Genomic DNA, 21,290 nt, shown 5'->3' with positions numbered 1-21,290 from the left:
CTCACCAGAGACACACATCTGCGGTCAGACACAAGCTGGACTGTTTATCACCGTGCTTCCAGCTCCCCTCTGGTCTCTGAGTCAGCGCCTCTCTTTCCGGCAGTGTTGTGCCTGTATGGTGTGTCTGGTTCAGATACGGGTCTTGTGAATTCACATGACACCAGCAGCTTTGAAATGCACCTCAGACGCTTCGAAGACTTGGCAATCCAGGCTTCTATGGGGGTTTCGAGTGATAGGCTTACATCTAAGACCACTGCTCAATGGTAAAGTACGTTTACAACAATTCTTTTAGTCCGCAGGGAATCACAACGCAGTCCTTACAACGGCTGCGTTGTGATTCCGCATACCAATACTCCGCAAGTCGGGACAACGACTTTGCGGAGGGGGTGGAGGGGAGGTGTTGATTTAAAATCCAACACCTTCCCTAATGTCCGCGTAGACTGGAGTTGGAATAGTAAATTATACTATTCCAACATCCAGCGCCCCCCCTCCGCAAGTCGTTGTTCCGGCTTGCGGAGTAATGGTATGCGGAATCACAACGCGGTCGTTCTAACGACCGTGTTGTGATTCCCTGAGGACTAAAAGACTGTGGGATAAGGAGGCATATTCCTGCTCAATACATGGACGGCCACGCCTTGCCGGCCATGCCCTGGTGACGACCATGTGTGTGATATGATCCTGGCTGAGTTTATCATGCCACCAAGGTGGCAGAAGTGCCTTGAGAATGCTTCTCTTTCCTAGTAGAACCTTTACACACAGTGATGAGGATTGTGAGTGTTTGTTCTCGCCTCCTGTGCCTTCTTCTTTCATTGAAATCTGGAGATCTCGATTTTTCTGGAGGTCTTTGTTCTTCTCTGTGTGAGAGCCCATCTCTGAACCAATGTCCAGACTTCAAGATTTGGTCATTACGGCTGAGGGAGAAGATCAGAGTGTGAGGACCACGTCAGTCAACAGAGCGTGGCCAGTGGAGACAGGACAACCTGTTTGCAGAAGCCGATCCCCAGCATTTCCTTTCAGGCGCTTTTCAAACTGCTGCTCTCTGCTCACCCCATCATATATCAGAGTCATGCATCTCTCTCTTTCCTTCTGCTTCAACATGCACGTGTGACCAATGAGAGAACCTCCCGGGATCACGCGTGACCAATGAGAGAACCTCCTGGGATCACACGTGACCAATGAGAGAAGAGAACCTCCTGGGATCATGCATGACCAATCAGAGAACCTCCCGGGATCACGCGTGACCAATGAGAGAACCTCCTGGGATCACGCGTGACCAATGAGAGAACCTCCCGGGATCACGCGTGACCAATCAGAGAACCTCCCGGGATCACGCGTGACCAATCAGAGAACCTCCCGGGATCACGCGTGACCAATCAGAGAACCTCCCAGGATCACACGTGACCAATGAGAGAACCTCCCGGGATCACGCGTGACCAATGAGAGAACCTCCTGGGATCACGCGTGACCAATGAGAGAACCTCCCTGGATCACGCGTGACCAATGAGAGAACCTCCCGGGATCACGCATGACCAATCAGAGAACCTCCCAGGATCACACGTGACCAATGAGAGAACCTCCCGGGATCACGCGTGACCAATGAGAGAACCTCCTGGGATCATGCATGACCAATGAGAGAAGAGAACCTCCTGGGATCACGCGTGACCAATGAGAGAACCTCCTGGGATCATGCGTGACCAATGATAGAACCCCCTGGGATCACACGTGACCAATGAGAGAACCTCCTGGGATCACACGTGACCGATGAGAGAACCTCTCAGGATCACACATGACCAATCAAAGAACCTCCCTGTTCTCACGTGTTCCACCCACCCGGCCACCCCACTGCCGCTCGAGCATACACATGGCCTATGCAATGTTTGGTTTCCCCTCATCACATCAACTTCTTGACTAGACCATGCCGGCTCCCTTCAATCCTCCTTTGTGAGCCGGGGGAATGGTGCAAAACAAAGCATGATGGGTCTGTCTCAAGTCCATGTTGTTCCTTAACGTCGTCCAGAGAAGCAGGTTCTTGGTCTGCGGCTCCCCCTCCATGCTTGCGTTTCAACTCTTATCAAAATGGCATCAAGGAGTGCGAGCCAGGCTTTTAGTTCTGTAAATTCATTTGTCAAAAGAGAGCCTGAAATGTCTCAAATAAATAATGGCTATCAAATAGTCCCCATGCACGCGGTGTCACAAGAAGTTTTTGGTCTGGTCTCTGCAGGCACTCATGAGAAGCACTCGACAAACCATTGGCCGGTGGACTCCTTGGCTAGAGCAGTCTTGTTCGGAGCAGGAGCACGTCACTTCCTGCTGGGCGAGGCCTGGTGCACGTGTCTTGAAGGCGAGGACCTGGAGCGTACATGGGTCTCCTGTCATTGACTGTTCCTATATACAGAATGCGGAGGAACATTACCCCGCTACAGCCAAGCACCTTAGTTCTGATGCCGCTTCATGTGCAGGGCCAGATGGTCAGAGCGGGAGAAGCACCGGCCGCAGGCTGCACACTTGAAGGGCTTGGCACCTGTGTGCTTCCGGAAGTGTCTGGTCAGCTCGTCGGAGCGCGCAAAGCGCCAGTCGCAGCCGTCCCACGTGCATTTGTACGGCTTCTCACCTGCAATGTGAGGAGAGAGAGAAAAGGGAATTAGAAATGCTGTGACTAGCAGTTGTAAACAGAGAACTCACACATGGGGCAACAGGGCATCTCTTATTGAGGTCACTGGAAGAAAGACTACTTTTTTCTTGTGCTCTCCCAAGACTCATTGATCTCATTGGAAGAAAGACTACTTTTTTTCTTTTGCTCTCCCAACACTCGTTGATATCTTTGGAAGAAAGACTGTTTTTTTTTGTGCTCTCCCAAGACTTATTGATCTCATTGGAAGAAAGACTACTTTTTTCTTTTGCTCTCCCAACTCTCATTGATGTCATTGGAAGAAAGACTACTTTTTTTTCTTTTGCTCCCCTAACACTCGTTGATCTCATTGGAAGAAAGTCAACTTTTTGTCTTGTGCTCTCCCAACACTCATTGATGTCATTGGAAGAAAGAATACTTTTTTCTTATGCTCTCCCTAGGCTCATTGATCTCATTGGAAGAAAGACTACTTTTTTCATGTGCTCTCCCAACACTCAATGATGTCATTGGAAGAAAGACTACTTTTTTTCTTGTGCTCTCCCAAGACTCATTGATCTCATTGGAAGAAAGACTACTTTTTTCTAATGCTCTCCCAAGACTCATTGATGTAATTGGCAGAAAGACTACTTTTTTTCTTGTGCTCTCCCAAGATTTATTAAGGTCATTGAAACAAGGAGCACTTTTTAGTGCTCTCCCAAGGCTACTACTGATATATACGGTGTTGCAACAGCCTTAGAGACTGTGCATTATACTCTCAGAGGGCTGACACCTTCCCTCTGTATCTTCCCAAAACTGGGGCCTATTCACAAACTGAATTTTGCAATATGTTCAGTAATAAAACAATAGTACTACTGCCATACTACAATATGCTGTTCACTAACCTACACATGAAGGCCTAGGGCTCCACCGCCCCTGTCTTTGATGTGCCTAGATCTCCGCCCTGACTGTGGGGACCTCCGCACACGTAGATATACGTTTTAGTAGTAAATATGAGATGCACAAGTGTAGGAATGGACAACGGGGAACACTGATGAATAAATGGGAGGTGTTTAAGTGGGAGTAAGGTGGGGTTAAAGTAGGATTGGGGAGGTGTTTAGAGAGGGGCATGCATAGAAGATTAAGCCTAGCCCTGTATCCAAGCTGCACTTTCATAGTTACTACAGTAAAAAACAACACATTACAGCTGTTAATACTCTCCAGCTCAGACGTGGATTAACTTCAGCACCATAACAAACCATTGGTACTGCAGCCCCCCATAGAGAATAATGGAGGCAGGGACTTATAATAAAGCCCATAAGAACTACTGTTAATTAAATTAAGCTATTTTAATGTTTGAACAATAGAAACATGTTTATTTTTTTAAATGTGTATAAATGAAACAAATATTAGTTTATTATTAAATATATTAATAACCTTTTTGAAATGTAAAGATTAATGTTACATATATTTAGCAAATTAGAACAATTAAATTGATTCTTTACATAATAATAAAACATGAATTTTTGAGTTTCAGTGAAGGTAGTAAAACATGTTGTCTGGTTGATAAAAATCATCACAAAAGGATACATTACAGTGCAATAATCCATACGAATTAGTTCAAAGTGCTTATAGCAGAGAACATACTGCTATTCAAATAAAACCTATATGCATAATAATTCATGACAGTTGAGAACAAAATTACATTTATCCTAGCCTGAAGAAATGTACCTTCAAACTACCAAGTACTTATAACAGAGGGCAGACTGTTATTCAATTAAAAGCGTTATGCTTAAAAATTCAACAGTAAGGCTATGCGCAAGGGAGCCATACATTAATTGAGAGTCACGCGTGCTTGCAAAAGAATGGCGCTGCTTTTACCTTAACCCACGATGAGGATGAACCATACTATGTAGATTAATGTGCCATGTGCTTTTATACAACATACAGCTGTAATTTACCAATCAAATGACCTATATGGGCAAAACAATAAAATTGCCAAGTACACATACATGGGAGATTAACTCATCCTCGACAAGCCTGAAAGGAGAACATAAAAAGATATAACACTTATATAGAATTGTTTTAAAATTCAATTAAACATATATTAATACTTAAGCCTCCTCATCCGCAATAAGGGCCAGATGTAGGTAGGCAAATACCGGTCGGTAACGGCTGATTTCGGCCGTTACCGACCGGTATTTGGAGTTTGAGATGTAGGGGCTTTAAAAATTACCGATTCGGTAAATTTACCTATTCGGTAAATTACCGAATCGGTAAATTGACCGAATCTGTAATTTGAGATGTAGGTGGCACTGTCAACAGTGCCACAGGGCCTTAAGGATTCGTTATTTACCACCAACTATTAGTTGGTGGTAAATAACGAATACCTGTGTATATGCAAATCTGTGCATGTACACCTGTGCCATGTGACACACATACATATGGCACACAAGCACTAATCAGGGGTGCAACAGGGTGTCAAAGTGCCACCCTGCCACCCTTGACTATTCGGTAATTTTACCAAATCGGTATTTACTGATTAGGTTACCGAATCAGTAAATACCGATTTGGTAATTACCGAATCTTAACGATGCGGTAATTTTTACTGAATATTTACCTACATAGCATTTACCGATTTGTAAATATCGAATCGGTAAAATTCGGTATTTACGAATCAATGAATACCATTTACGTACATCTAGCCCTTAGTGAATTAACTTTTATCTTCCGATTTAAAAACTGGTTAAAACACAGCTTGTTCATTTCATGAAACCCGGCTGCAGATCGAAGCTTTAGAAGCAGGTTGTATGTAGGATCTCCAAGCTCCGATATATTCAGAATGGTTTATTTCCTACCAGAAACTATATGCTGAGAAGCCACCAGCTTCTGATAGAGACAGAGAATGCACACATTCCAAAATGACCCTTGAGTCACTACAGACTTTTCTTCGGAGACCAAACTCTAAACAAATTTCAGCTTGGACAATTGATTTTGGGATTCCAAAACCTGGCTTGCTGGCTTTAATTAACAGTAAATCCATGATTTGTCACCCTTTCCCTTACTGATAGCTGAGCTATAGGAAATAGTCTGTAGCCGCTTGGCTCCCATGACTTTAAGAAGATGTTCATACGAGTGGAGAAGTGTGGCTCAATGGTTAGAGCGGCAAACCCTGATGCAGAGTTTTGGCCAGGTACCAGGGTTCAATTCCCGCCTCGGCGGGTCTTGGGCTCAATTTCCCCTGACCTGATAATTCTCGCCTCGGCGCCTACCCTAATCATGGGTCCCACTCTGCAACTCTGGGCAATAGCTTGCTTAATCTCCACAACGGCCCCAACAGTGCTGGGATGCCTGGCTTCACCTTCGGGGTGCCCAGGAGTGGGCACTTCACAGGGTAAGGCCAGGAAGGGTTCCACAGCGGTATGTGTACAGCGCCTTAAGACCCCTTCGGGGGTGATACGTGCGCTATATAAGCACTACATTTACATTTCTTTTTACATTGGCCTTTTAATGTATTTCTTAGTGACTTAGGGCCATATGTATCAACATTCCGTTTTGCGATTCCTAAATAGCGATTTTTAAGGAATTGCTATTTAGAAATCGCAAAATGGTATGTATGTAGAAATTCGCTTCTTTTTAGCGATTTCTTAAAATTCCTTAATTGCGATTAGCAAATTGCTAATCGCAATTAAGGAATGATTTCCCATTCATTTCTATGGGCCAGGAGGCCCATAGGAATGAAGGGGAAATGTGCGATTCGCAATTTGCTAACCGCAAATTTAGAATATTTTCAAGGGTGCAGGGGTATCCAAAGGACAACCTGTTGCACCCCTAAAAACTGCATGGGTGCACATGTGGCGCACATACATGCCCTAGGGGCATGTATGTGCGTCACGTGGCACTTTGAAAAATGAAACAAAATGCATTTTGAAAGGAATTCGCAACTTAATTGCTATTTTTTTTAGCTTCTTACATTGCATTTAAGTGCAACCGCAAGATAAGGAATCGCATATTTTGCGATTCCTTATTTTTAAAGCAGATTGCCTTGATGCATACCATTTGACCAAATTGCATTCGCAAACGCCGAAATTCTGCGAATTTCGGCGATTGCTAACTCAATTTGGCTTGATACATATGGTCCTTAAATACGAATATTAAAGAGGATGGTTTTTGCTCTCAAAATGAGTTTTAAATTAGACTTTATTATTAAATAAAATGCCCAAATATTTACACGTCTTTACAACCTCAATTAACTTTCCTCTCGCTTGCCAAGTTCGAGTTTTAGCACGCGATGGGCATATTGCCATAATCTTAGTTTTCTTGACATTCAATTCCAAGCAATTGACTGTATTGTATGCATTCATAAAATGCAGTAGTAAGTCATTGTAGTACTATGGGAGTTTGACTAAGTAAAATCATATCATCGGCATACTGAATATATTTAAGATGCCCGTCGGCAAGTTGAGGGGGGAGAGCATTAACGGCTCCTAAGGGCTGTAACAGATCTGACATAAAAAGATTAAAAAGGCAAGGGGCCAATACACAGCCTTGTTTGAGGCCATTACAAGTTTAAATTCTCCGGGACAGGCTGAATCCATCGCCTAACTTAACCTGCACCCAAGTATTTGTCTACAAAAGTATAATTGCATCGAATAGGTTTTGGGGGGATTCCCTTTGTTTGCGACAGCCATGAAGGGGCACTTGAACGTGTATCATCATCGTCTACAGACTTTATTAAACAATTTTCCAACACGGCACGCGGGGGTAACGTGCGTCACATGCAGCTGCTGGTGACATAGGACTGCTAGGCTGATATAGATAAAGACAAGTCATCCTCACGTTGAACTTTGCCTGTCTCTTTAAAGTGGTCCATAATTAAAGCTCCCTGTTTTCCGTTTTTACAGATTTTTACAGATAAATACAGACAGAAAACCATTTATTTTCCTATCTGTATTTATTTTTAAATATGGATAAAAACGGAAATTCGGTTGTTTTTGAGTGAATCTAAATTCTGTCAATCACGGCTGCCAGCAATAGCTGTGCGGACTGACAGGCAAGGGGATTAAAAAGTTATAGGGATTTTAATTAAGAGCCTTAAACAGCAGTAGATTGTCACAACCTTGATACTAAAATGTACATATTTACTTACAAGTGCATATTTTACCACCTGAGTGGGTATGTATCATTGAAACATGTCAGACGTTTAGGCACAAGTGCACATTAGCTGGTTAAATAAATGCAGAAATATACACATTTCAACTTTTTCCACAAAACCTAAAATAAATATGGATAAATACAGGTAAAATTTGCAAAAAATAAATATGGATAAATACAGACGGAAATGACAAAATTATAAATACCATAGAACAAGGAGCCCTATGCATAATATAGGACTGGGAGTGTTGAGTTTCTGCACTGTTACAAATTTTGCCTGGATGAGAAGAGTCAATCACACCAGAATCCCGTGTTGACACCGACACCGACACCGAAACGCACCGACGCTTTACGTTCTATAGAATCCAAGTAAAGGCCTGGGGGTCTCCATAAATACCCCAATTTTAGACATTGGAAACCTCGCAAAAGTGGCACAAAGGCCATTGGATCTGATTAACCTGTAGCAACATCAGTTGAGTAATTGAAAATAGGGGGTTTACTTGTCTGTGGTTTATAATAGTCTTGTTTAATTAGGTTGTGATAAATGTTTTTCATGCATACTGTATATTTCTGTTACACTGATGAATGTTTTATTAATTTTCATTGTAAATTATGAGATGTTTTTATTTACTGTTTTTCAGGAAAAAAAAAAATCTGAAATTTTAACTTTGAAATTGTTTCCTTATGCAAAGAATAAGACTATGTCAAGCAAGAGAATTTTTAATAAAGAAAGAGTGTAAACGTTACATTTTAGTTTGTGGCCAAATTCTTAAAAAATACAATTAAGTTACAGTTAGGTGTGAATGAGGTTAGACAGTTAATCTCCAATAGTTAATCCAGGGATATTTCTTCTGACTTTGATTAATTGAGAAGGTTTACAGACACAAATATTTCATATGAGATGATGGTGAGTCATATTGTATATAGGTGGGTGGGGGGGCGTGCACTGGGCTTGAAACTGCACCTGAACCTGGCCATACCGTCTCCGCTGCCCCCCCGGCTCAACTCTTGGGCAACAGTCGCTAGCGCTGTTGCCATGCCAACTTGGTTCACGTCTTATAACCGGGGCCCTTTGAACTGAGGTTCAGCGCCTTGAGACCCTCACAGGTGAGTCGCGAGCTTCACAATTCCCTGATTGATTGATTGATTGGTTGATGGATTTATATCAATAACAACGATGTGGGTAGCACTTCAGGGCGTCTTGAAAAGGTGGGAAAATTAACCACAGAGAGCGGCCGCGACATGACAATAGACACAGATGCGCCCAGGGCCTTCTTTGTCCGAGCACAAAGAACACCATGAAGATATCAGGAACATTTGCAGGCCAGGCATGAGCACACCGGCGAGGAGCACAATTCCTTGAGTAGCACCTTTGCACACCTTGGCCCTTTGACCCCTTGGCCCTCTTGACAGCTGGGGATTTCGGCTATGATGGCGGACGGTGCTGAAGAACCAGGGGGTTCGAGCTGCGGGCTGTAGGCTAATGACGGTTGAGGTTAGATGAGGTTAGGCGAGTTGATGTTGTTAAGGCTTAATAAAGTATTTTCTGAGCCGTATCCCTTACCACGCTGGTGCCGCCTAACCGCACATACCTTGAAACACGGGTCGTGCTGTTGGGGGCACAAGCACAGCAGGTGGCCAATCCAAGGAGTTCCATAGAACTTGCTGATGAAGATAAAATTCAAATTTTTTAAGTTGATGTCATTTAGGGTTGCAAGGGGGGCAATAGCGAAGACGAGCGTATGGCGTGCCAGTCCCCTTGGCTTGGAGCACGCTGCACCCGACTAGTGCCAACTGCTTCTGCACTGCCATTGAAAGGACCAAGGCCTAATGCCTGCCCACAAACCATTACAACATAGCCCCAACAGAGCAAGGCTCTCTATGGGCCGGAAAAACCTCCTGCTATCTCTTCTGCCCTGCTTTGTTCCAGTAGCCACTCCATAGTATTCATGAGGAAAAGAAGCAGGGAGTGGAAGGATGGTGGCATGCCCCCACAGTCCCCCTGCAGTACTGAGGAACATGGAGGGGTGGAATGCACTGTCACTGCCGGCTTTAGCTGGTGTGGGTACGCCGGCGGTGGCTTGGTATGGGTTCAGGTCCTTCCTCAGTCCACCTCGGAATCACCAACCTAGCAACCCGACATGACTCGGCTTCATGCAGCCCAGTGTGAACCTTACTGCGTGCTCATCCCGCGAAAGACCACGCGCAACTGTTTCTGATTTTTGACCAACGGACAGCGACACCAGTTGTAAAAAAAAGTGGGCCAGTAGAGTTTTGATGGGAATTTTTTTACTTTAAATCTTAAGAAAAATAATTGAAATGTAATTTAACATGTTAAAAATATTTAAATATGTTTAATTGAATTTCAAAACAATTGTATATAAATGAAACATACATTTTAGTTTATTATAAAATATATGAATAACCTTTTTCAAGTGTAAACATTAACGTAACTTTTATTTAGAAAATTACAAAAACAAATGAATACTTTACATAATAATAAAACATTAATATTATAGTTTTGGTGGGATATTTTTTTATATAAATCTTAAGGCCAATAATTGTAATTTAATATGTTAAAAATTATCAGAAAAATCAACTTAATAGTAATGTAGCATTTTTATTCTATTCTACATTAAAAAATACATTAATTTACAATAAAAGTTGTCATTGAAATATTTTTACTAATGTATTATTAAGTTTAATAAACTTTTAAACTGCTCCCTATAATTTACCATAAGGAGATCTATGCCCTGGTGGCGGAAACCTTTCTCTACATACTTAAATTCATTAATTCAATTCCACATCCTGAGTTCAGGGGTGGAGAAATGTTAAGTTACTTTACAGTGATAAATGGTAAGTAGACAAAAATAGTAATGTTACTTAAAAGTGTAAGAGTAAACATATGCGTGTAGATTTACTCACGTGTCAGTTTGCGTTTGTGAATAGCCCCCTCCATGTTTGCAGTCCTGGGCTTTGATTTGTCTGCCTATTGTGTTTTGAAAGACTTGCTTTTGAGTTGCTTCTATTGGACTCACATGCCTGTTAGCAATGATTGGAACCCAAAATCAAGGTAAAGGACACATGGTGCCCTAAGTGAAAGCAGCTACGTGCCAACCCTGCAACATCTATGTGTGATGTAGTGACATCATTCATGACGAGCTGAAGGGCTTTGAAAATGTAACCAGACCGGAGATGGCAATAGTTTTATGTTTCATGATGTAATTGTTTGCTTTTTACATGCATATCAATTATTGATAATCCATAGTTCATGTTCATTGGTCAAATGGCTTAGTAGTCTCTCCTTAGTACCATCTTGTCTCATTTTGTAACCTCCCATGGCGACATCCCCTGTTACCTGTGTTGTTGCTCGGTAGGCTTTTTTTACAGCCTCTAAGCACTATTTTCTCAAATAGCTTTGTATTGATTGCTGTTGCAGGCAGGACACAATCTCTAACGCTTTTTATAATTTTTATAGCACGCATTTGCAATGCAATAAGTCTCACATTTGTGAGAGTTTAAGCTATTGGCATTGTACATGACAATGTATTTTATCTATTTGTTTTTAAAACAACACATAAATAAAAGGCATTATCATTCAATCAATCAATCAATCAAGGCATTTATAGAGCGCACTACTCACCTGGAGGGTCTCAAGGCGCTTGGGGGGGGGGGGGGGGGGTGCCGCTACTGCTCGAACAGCCAGGTCTTGAGCTTCTTCCTGAAGGAGAGGTGGTCTTGGGTCAGGCGAAGGTCGGGAGGGAGGGTGTTCCAGGTCTTGGCGGCCAGGTAGGAGAAGGACCTTCCTCCTGTTGTCGCTCTTCGGATGCGGGGGACGGCGGCGAGGGCGTGGTTGGTCGATCGGAGGTGGCGTTTGGGAGCGTAGAAGTTGAGGCGGTTGTTGAGGTAGCTCGGGCCTTGGTCGTGTAGGGCTTTGTGTGCGTGGGTGAGGAGACGGAAGGTGATTCTCTTGTTGACGGGGAGCCAGTGCAGGTCTCTCAGATGTCCGGAGATGTGGCTGCGTCGGGGGATGTCGAGGATGAGTCTGGCTGAGGCGTTCTGGATCCGCTGGAGTCTCTTCTGGAGCTTGGCGGTGGTTCCGGCGTAGAGGGCGTTGCCGTAGTCCAGTCGGCTGGTGAGGAGGGCCTGGGTGACCGTCTTCCTGGTCTCGGTGGGGATCCACCGGAAGATCTTCCGTAGCATGCGCAGGATGTTGAAACAGGACGCGGAGACGGCGTTGACTTGTCTGGTCATGGAGAGGAAGGAGTCCAGGATAAAGCCCAGGTTGCGTGCGTGGTCTGTCGGTTTGGGTGCGGTGCCCAGGGCGGGGGGCCACCAGGAGTCGTCCCAGGTGGAGGGCGAGGAGCCTAGGATGAGGACTTCCGTCTTGTCTGAGTTCAGTTTTAGGCAGCTGGTCGTCATCCACTCGGCTACGTCTTTCATCCCTTCGTGGAGGTTGGTTCTGGCGGCGGCGGGGTCGTTGGTCAGGGAGAGGATCAGCTGGGTGTCGTCGGCATAGGAGATGATGTTGAGGTTGTGTTGGCGTGCGATGGCCGCAAGGAGGCTCATGTAGACGTTGAAGAGGGTGGGGCTGAGCGAGGAGCCCTGAGGAACGCCGCAGATGACTTCCGTGGCTGCAGATCTGAACGGTGGCAGGCGTACTCTCTGTGTCCTTCCAGCGAGGAAGGAGATGATCCACTCCAGAGCCTTTTCCTGGATTCCGATGTTGCTGAGGCGCTGCACTAGGGTGCGGTGGCAAACAGTGTTGAACGCCGCGGAGAGGTCTAGGAGGATGAGGGCTGCTGTTTCACCGTTGTCCAGCAGGGCTCGGATGTCATCGGTGGCAGCGATGAGGGCGGTCTCGGTGCTGTGGTTGGCTCTGAAGCCAGACTGTGAGGGGTCGAGGGATCCATTCGTCTCGAGGAAGGCGGCCATCATTTACAATGCCAATAGCTCAAACTCTCATAAATGGAAGACCTATTGCATTGCAAATGCTTGTTTAGTTCTGGAGTGTCTTCCTAGGATTTGAGCGCAATCTTTTCCAGGTCTGGAGAGTTTTTCTCTATGATTTAAGAACACCTGTTTTCCAGATTTTTGAGTGTGTCTTCCTATGAATTGGGTACAGTCGTTTTCCGATTTTCTGATTTGGGAACGGTCTGGAGTTTGTCTCCCTGTCATTTTAAAACAGTTGTTTTCCAGGGCTCTTGTGTGTCTCCGTGTGATTTGAGAAAAATCTGCCCAGGTAGTGTGTCTCGCTATTATTTGAAAACATTCATTTTTCAAGTCTGGAGTGTGTCTCGCTAGGACTTGGGAGCAGTGGTTTTCCAGGTCTGGAGTGTGTCTTCCTATGATTTGAGAACAGTAATTTACTAGTTGTTGAGTGTGTCTTCCTGTGGTCATTTTCCAGGTCTGTAATGCACGGGACCCTACTTCTCAGCCAAGCCTCCTTCCTGGGATCTCAGGGACTGTAAACATCAAGGGGCCTATTAGGATGACGGGCGGACTTTGTCCGCCCGCCACCCTAACGGAGATCGGGACCGCCCGCCATAAGGGCAAGGGTCCCGTGGGGGGTATTAGGATGCGCCCGCCACAGTGGCGGGCACATCCTGCATTTTTAGCATTGTGGCAGGCGGTGCACTCTGCACCGCCCGCCACAATGCTAAAAATGCATTAATGCATTAATGCATTTGCATAGACAAAGCCGCAGGCACCGCGCGGTGCCTGCCGCTTTGTTTATGCAAATGAAGGGGGGTACCACAGGTACCCCCCCCCCCGTGTGCACCCCCACCTCTCCTTCATTCTGGAGGCCCACAGGGGGTCCCCAGAGTGAATACCGCATGCCTTTCCGTGGCGGCATCGTCGCCGCGGAAAGGCAACTACACAAGCCCATCATAATATGGCTGGCGGTGTCTAATAGACACCGCCACCATATTAAACCTTTTCCGCCCCGGTCGCAAGGCGACCAGGGTGGAAAAGCGGCAGACGGTCTTTCCGTCTACCGCGGTCCCCCCACCATCCTAATATGGCGGAAGGGGAATTCAGGTGCGGATGGCGGGGGAAATCCGCCCGCCATCCTAATGGGCCCCTAAGTGTCTCATTGTGGCATGCTTCGTTAAAGTGCTACACACATCACTTTACAGTATATGTGTATACGCATAACAACATTTAACTGTAATACATGGAAGTCAGTGACAGTCGTATCAAAGCTTCTCTCACGTTCATATTATACTCTAGCTCTGACACCACTACTTACCTGTAATACAGAAATTATAGCATGCTACTGTAATAACATGTTACAGGCTGAGGTATTACGTCAGTGACAGATGCCAGACCAGCTCTCTGTGGTGCCCCCGACAAACAGGTGAGAGTAACTTTTTAACTCTTTTGAGCTTTTCCCCTCAATGTCCACAGTCATTCACTGAGCAAGAGATGTGTGTGGTAGTGTTTTACTGCACTGCTGGAGTTCATTACAAGTATGTTGGCATCTCCCTGCATGTTACCACACATGTTAGCTCACAACCTGTGTTTAAAGTGGTTTACTTTAAATTGCCTAAAATATGTGTTTGCAAAAAGTTATATATTGCGTATGAAGGGGCGGCTCGCAACATTAAAACTGGTAAGACGCGGGGCGCTGTAAAACTCTCCGATGTTTGCTCTTCTCTCGGACGACGGGCAGGAAAGGAAGGTAGTTTACTTCCTGCGTTCGAATCCAACCAATCCTGGAGCTGCTGCAGCTCCAGGATTGGTTGGGGCAGGCTAATCCAGCGCTCCTTTTCAGGCTGGAGGCCTGTGCCTGGAATCCATCCGCTGTTTTACAGTGCTGGGATTGTGCAGGCAGAAGTGCGCATGTCAGATTGGCCGGCTGTAGACAGCCTCAATGAGCGCCTACGATGTCATTCTGCAATCTGTAAGGAATCTGCCCCGCCCGCACCAGCCACTCCTTGCAGCAGGCAGCACATAGAATAATAAAATGGTAATGACTATTTTATTATTCTGTGTGTCCCTGCTGCATTCGCATCAGGCGGAACGATGCTCAACGGAGGAGCCGCCGCTGGTGTACTGGAGAGTTTCTTCACACTTACAGATCCGGCATTTATTGCACAGATCTGCAAGAAGGATATCTTCAGGGGTAGGCGGTACACTACACTCCGCCTGCAGAGTTTGCAGAGATTTGCCCACTTAAAGCTCCAGCTGGAGTGTGGAGTTCCTGGAAAACTCTCCGAACCACAGAGTGGCAGCGTTTTTCTCACACGTGGCTCGCACGAGCGAGAAAATCAAGCACTAGTTGAGTCCTTGCATGATTTGTCAATGCTGGGGGTTGCAGTAGGTCGATACCGTTTGTGTTGAGAAAGCTGCGCTCGAGTAGAAAATCTATGTGAGCAGCAGAAAGCAGCAGGCCCCCCTGGTGCGGCACCTGGTGCCGTTTGCACCGATTCTTACCTTACAGAACAAATCAGTGCAAGCAGCGCGACGTGCCTAAATTCCACCGCACACAGAACTAAGCTAAATCTTGTGGAATTTACTCAGCGAGTTCCGCCCACCCCTAGATAGCTTTGTTAAGGAGCGTTGGGACGAGGTGGGGGTGATGCTGCAAATAAGTATTGTAGGGAAGTGTAGTATCTTGTATATGTATTCATGCTTCTCCCGTGTTGCTTTGCCCTTAGCTGCTCAGCCAGTGTGAGTGTTCTGCGTGGAATATTGGAGTGGTGATGAGGAATGGAATATTTGGGCACCCGTGAGGTGAGGTGGACAGTTGGAGGATGGACTGAGCAGCAGGCAGGCTGCTCCTGGCGGGGCTGCTCTACGTGGATTTAACAACTTGCAACTAAGACTGAATAAATAAGTTAAAGCAACACTTCGGCTACCTGATCTCCACTACCACAGGAAAGTATATTGTTATAAAGGAAGATACACAGTGCAGCTGTATAAGTAGATAATCCTTTATTGTAGCTTGCTTCTAGGATAGCTGAGTAGGAGAAGATAGGAAGTACAGACGTAACCCCACCAGGGGCAGGCTCCTAGCAGCTCAGCCTGAGTTGACCCACTGACACTGTGAGCCAGAGAGACACCCAGGCATCCATGATGACATGATACATTACATTCGACATAGCTATTCAGTGGAGAACAGCAGAGAAGTAATTTACTACATATATCCCATATCGTAAAAGGATATTCCACGTCATGTATGAGCTCCACGGCTTACACAAGAGCTCAGACTTCAGCCTCAGCCTTGCTTATGGCCACAGGCCTCCTCCGCGACGGTCCTATCATTAACTTACATTAGAGACTTTACTCCAAATGTCAGGGTGTTACTCAAAGGACGCCTCTTGTTGTCAAGTAAATGTGTGAGGCAAGCCTGCTCCAGCTCAATGCCTCGGGTCACCCACATTCTGCAGCTTGTGTCGACTAAAACCCCCCATCCCTTCCTTCCCTCGCCCGCCCCTGCACACACACACAGCCACTATGTTCACCACAGACTCCCGCTGACACACACAAGAAGCCTTTCTCCCAAAACCCATTTTCCTCCTATCTGAAAATTGTTAAGATTGCATCAAAAAGTTCCTCATTCCAGCTGCATGGCCCAGATGTGCACACAGTGTCACAAACCATTGCACGATTCTTTCCAGGAGCTGGCACGAGTGTTTGTGCACAAGGGTCATCGAGTCTTCTCTGGGAGAGAGAGCAGCAAAACACGTACACTTTCATTGAGTATTGAATGGAAAACAAGTAGTTCCTTAAATGTAAGCAATGGAAGGATATAAGTCTGCCAGTGCTAGTGGTGGTAAAGAAGAAGTGCTCCAGTGGAGAGAAACACAAGAAGAGGAAGGCAGACCAATGAATGTAGCAAACAAATGAGAGTGACAACAAAGCCGACCAATGGCGTGCACTGGGCGGGTTGTATTCCACTGTAAACTCACAACGTCTTTTACACCTGCCAGGCTTGACTTAAAAACTTGTTTTTCGGGAAAAAAAATGTATTTCCATAAAATGACACCAACGTTTCTAACACTAACCCACAATCTTTTGAAAATGTATGCATAAAATGCACATTTGGGCCTGGTTTGTTTTCAAAATGTTTATGGGGGAGCCATCTTCCGGCAGGTGTGGGGCGTCGGTCTTACACACTACCCTAGCTTCATGCGGGAAACATCCTTTACCACGCAGCCAATACCACGATATGACTTTACACCGCAGCCAGTACCGCGACTACGACGTTACCAAGCATTGCTTTACCACGCATGTTGTTACAACGACTTGCATTAGGGGACGTGTTGTTGGACTGATGCTGGATTTTCAGTCCAACCCCTTCCCTACGGATACACTGACTGGAGCTGGAATAGTAATGTATACTAATCCAAAGCCAAGCGTCCCCCTAAGGCAAGTTGTTGTAATGACGTGCATGGTAATGAAGCGCGTGGTAAGTGAGTGTAAAAACATGTGGGGTACATGCAAACGGGGTTCTGTCATACAACCCTTCATGCAATTTAGAGTACTTCGCCAAGTACCCTAACACACAAACGTGCGCGCACACGCACACACGCACACACGCACACGCACACGCAAACACATACACACGCAAACACACGCACACGCAAACACACGCACGCGCACACACTAGCTGCCACTCCTTAAACCTCCGTTACACACAAAGCAAAGTACACTGCCAAGTCTCTGCTAAGAAAACCGATTCAAGAACACATAGTGTTAGCCTCCACTATAACACATTGTTCCAGTATCCATGGAAATTGTGTGCATACGTGTCCTAGTTGTAAATATGTGTTCACAAACACACAGACACGCACTCACATCAGTATTGACACACGTGCACAGCTCCATACTACTCGCAAACACACTCTCCACACACTCACATCCTTGTTGTTCAGCACACCAGGCCGCAGCACATCCGTGTTCCTAAACACACAAGGCTCTTTCGTGGAAGAGAGTTGACCTTCGACCCCTGGGCGTTGGTGTCAAATATTAACACTGGCAGCTCGGAGGCGGACCAACACGGGCCTCGTGAACTTGCCGACTCCCTGACCCCGAATATAGCGCCCAATCTAGCGATAACGAGATACCGGCTGGTCTAGCGCCCAATCCCTGGCCTGACCCCGGGAGGCGCTGTGCGGGCCTGGTGAGTTACTCTCTCCTGAGATGAGACAGCTTGGATCTCAGACCTGGTTTATGAGGCAGTTAATATCCTAGTTCAGTTACTCTCACCTAAGAGGAGACAGCTTAGATCTCAGGTCTGGTTGAGTTATTCACATCCGAGATGAGACAGTTTAGAACTCAGGCCTGGTTCCCTTACTCTCACCTCAGATGAGACAGCTTAGATCTTAGACCGCATAGAGTTACTCTTACCTAGAAAGAGACAGCTTAGATCTCAGGTACTGTTGAGTTACTCACACCTCAGATGAGACAGCTTAGATTGAGGCCTGGGTGAGTTACTCTCACCTGAGAAGAGACAGATTAAATGTCAGGCCTGGTTGAGTTACCCTCATCTGAGAAGAGACAGCTTGGATCTCAGGCCTGGTTGAGTTACTCACCTCTGAGATGAGACAACTTATATTTCAGGCCTGGGGGAGTGTATCTCACCTGAGATGAGACATCTTAGACATCAGTCTTTGATCTGCTGCTTCTTCGTGACATTCACAGGACTCTGAAGAGGAGGAGGGCTGAGGAGGTGCTACCAGGCTGCACCCCCTTTCCCAACTCGTCTGCTAATAGAAGTCAGATTTGGGGACACTGTGATGGACCCAGGATCACACAGCGGCGGGTAAGGGGAGCCGGGACTGGATCTCAAGTGTGCAATCGAAGGGCTGGACGCGCAGTCCATGCTGTCTCCAAACAGCAGGTGCGCTGGGAACAGCCATGGCAGCTTCGAGAAGCTTATCGGAGGCGGGCGAGCAAACAAAGTCCCTGATAAGGCCCTCGAGCCGCGAGTTAGCAAACACGAAATCAGCGCTTATTGTCTGCCTCGAGGCTGATGGGGAAATAATCCAGGCCGCAGCTTTTCACACTGTTTTCATGTCAGAGTGTGAGGAGATGTGGCCTAAGGGCTAAAGTGCAGACTTCAGAACCCGGGGATAGTATGGCGTCAGGCTGCACACTTGAATACATTGTGTGATCCTGGGCACAATATTTGGTCCCTCTGGAGCTCTGGTCATTATGCTCTGGGAAAGGCGGGGGGCAAAGGTGTGACGTGAGACAAGAGGAGAATCAAACCAGGTGTGATAATGGGCAGCAGTGCCAGTGAGCAGCCATGTTTAAAATGCAGGGAGAGTGAACTAAAAGAACAGAGAGCTTGAGAAGATACACTGCTCTCCAGAAAACAAGAAACGCGTAACGAAACATGGACGCGGTGATAGTACATTGAGGCTTGGGAAGACATGTGGAGGCTGGGGAGACACGTGGAGGCTGGGGAGACACGTGGGGGCTGGGGAAGACATGTAGAGGCTGGGGAAGACACGTGAAGGCTTGAGAAGACACGAGAAGGCTTGAGAAGACAAGCAGATGCTTGAGAAGACACACTGCTCTCGAGAAAACAAGGAACGCGTAACTATCATGGACGCTGTGATAATACATTGAGGCTTGGGAAGACACATGGAGGCTTGGGGAGACACGGGGAGGCTGGGGAAGACACGTGAAGGCTTGAGAAGACACGAGAAGGCTTGAGAAGACAAGCAGATGCTTGAGAAGACACAGAGGCTGGAGAAGACGCATGGACGTTGGAGAAGATACATGGAAGTTGGAGAAGACACATGAAAGTTTGAGAAGACACACGGAGGCTTGGGAAGGCACATGGAGGCTTTAGAAGACATGTGGAGGCTTGAGAAGACACACAGATGCTTGAAAAGACACATGGAGGCTTGAAAAGACACACAGAAGCTTGAGAAGACATGTGGAGGCTTGAGGAGACACGCAGATGCTGAGAAGACACTTGGAAGTTTGAGAAGACATATGAAAGTTTGAGAAGACAGATGGAAGTTTGAGAAGACTGATGGAGGCTTGGGAAGATACACAGAGGCTTGAGAAGACACATGGAAGTTTGAGAAGACGCATGGAATTTTGAGAAGACACGTGGAAGTTTGAGAAGACACATGGAAGTTTGAGAAGACACGTGGAAGTTTGAGAAGACACGTGGAAGTTTGAGAAGACACGTGGATGTTTGAGAAGACACGTGGATGTTTGAGAAGACACATGGAAGTTTGAGAAGACACACGGAGGCTTGGGAAGACACGTGGAGGCTTTAGAAGACATGTGGAGGCTTGAGAAGACACGCAGATGCTTGAGAAGACACTTGAAAGTTTGAGAAGACATATGGAAGTTTGAGAAGACAGATGGAAGTTTGAGAAGACAGATGGAGGCTTGGGAAGATGCACAGAGGCTCGAGAAACCGCATGGAAGTTTGAGAAGACACATGGAAGTTTGAGAAGACACGTGGAAGTTTGAGAAGACACGTGGAAGTTTGAGAAGACACACGGAGGCTTGGGAAGACACACGGAGGCCTGGGAAGACACATGGAGGCTTTAGAATGCATCTGTAGCCTTGAGAAGACACGCTGATGCTTCAGAAGACACACGGAGGCTTGGGAAGACACACGGAGGCTTTAGAATACATGTGGAGGCTTGAGAAGACACGCAGATGCATGAGAAGGCACATGGAGGCTTGGGAAGACACACAGAGGCTTGAGAAGACACACGGAGGCTTGAGAAGACACACGGAGGCTTTAGAATACATGTGGAGGCTTGAGAAGACACGCAGATGCTTGAGAAGACACATGGAGACTTGGGAAGACACATGGAGGCTTGGGAAGACACACAGTGGCTTGAGAAGACACACGGAGGCTTGAGAAGACACACAGAGGCTTGAGAAGACACACGGAGGCTTGAGAAGACACGTGGAGGCTTGAGAAGACACACAGAGGCTTGGGAAGACACACTGAGGCTTCAGAATACATGTGGAGGATTGAGAAGACCAACGGAGGCTTGAAAGACACATAGACGTTTGAGAAGACACATGGATGCTTAGGAAGTCACGCAGATGCTTGAGAAGACACTCAGAAGTTTGAGAAGACATATGGAAGTTTGAGAAGACACATGGAAGTTTGAGAAGACACATGGAAGTTTGAGAAGACACGTGGAAGTTTGAAAAGACACGTGGAAGTTTGAGAAGACACATGGAAGTTTGAGAAGACACGTGGAAGTTTGAGAAGACAAGTGGAAGTTTGAGAAGACACACGGAATCCTTAGAAGACACATGGAAGTTGGAGAAGACACATGGAAGTTTGAGAAGACACATGGAAGTTTGAGAAGACACATGGAAGTTTAAGAAGACACATGGAAGTTTGGGAAGACACATGGAGACTTGGGAAGACACATGGAGGCTTGGGAAGACACACGGAGGCTTGGGAAGACACGTGGAGGCTTGAGAAGACACATGGAGGCTTTAGAAGACACGCAGATGCTTGAGAAGACACATGGAGGCTTGAAAAGACACAGAAGTTTGAGAAGACACATGGATGCTTGGGAAG

General features: G+C 46.1%; 1 protein-coding gene across 2 annotated transcripts in view; it reads right to left on the bottom strand.

Annotated features, from left to right (window-relative positions):
- Positions 1-1,803: 1,803 nt before the first annotated feature.
- The window catches only part of LOC144785677 (Krueppel-like factor 5), a 166,092-nt gene continuing 146,605 nt past the window's right edge, over positions 1,804-21,290 (bottom strand). The window contains exon 5 of one of the 2 annotated variants that reach the window (XM_078664471.1): positions 1,804-2,611. In XM_078664471.1, coding sequence (XP_078520597.1) covers positions 2,433-2,611 — 179 coding nt within the window. In that variant the 3' untranslated portion in view covers positions 1,804-2,432. The remainder of the gene's footprint in view (positions 2,612-21,290) is intronic. The other variant, XM_078664472.1, reaches the window with a different exon arrangement.

Source organism: Lissotriton helveticus, chromosome 10, assembly GCF_964261635.1.
Source record: "Lissotriton helveticus chromosome 10, aLisHel1.1, whole genome shotgun sequence".
Classification (NCBI taxonomy): domain Eukaryota; kingdom Metazoa; phylum Chordata; class Amphibia; order Caudata; family Salamandridae; genus Lissotriton; species Lissotriton helveticus.
The sequence above is the reverse complement of the archived record's forward strand: the minus strand, read 5'-3'. Positions and strand labels throughout refer to the sequence as shown.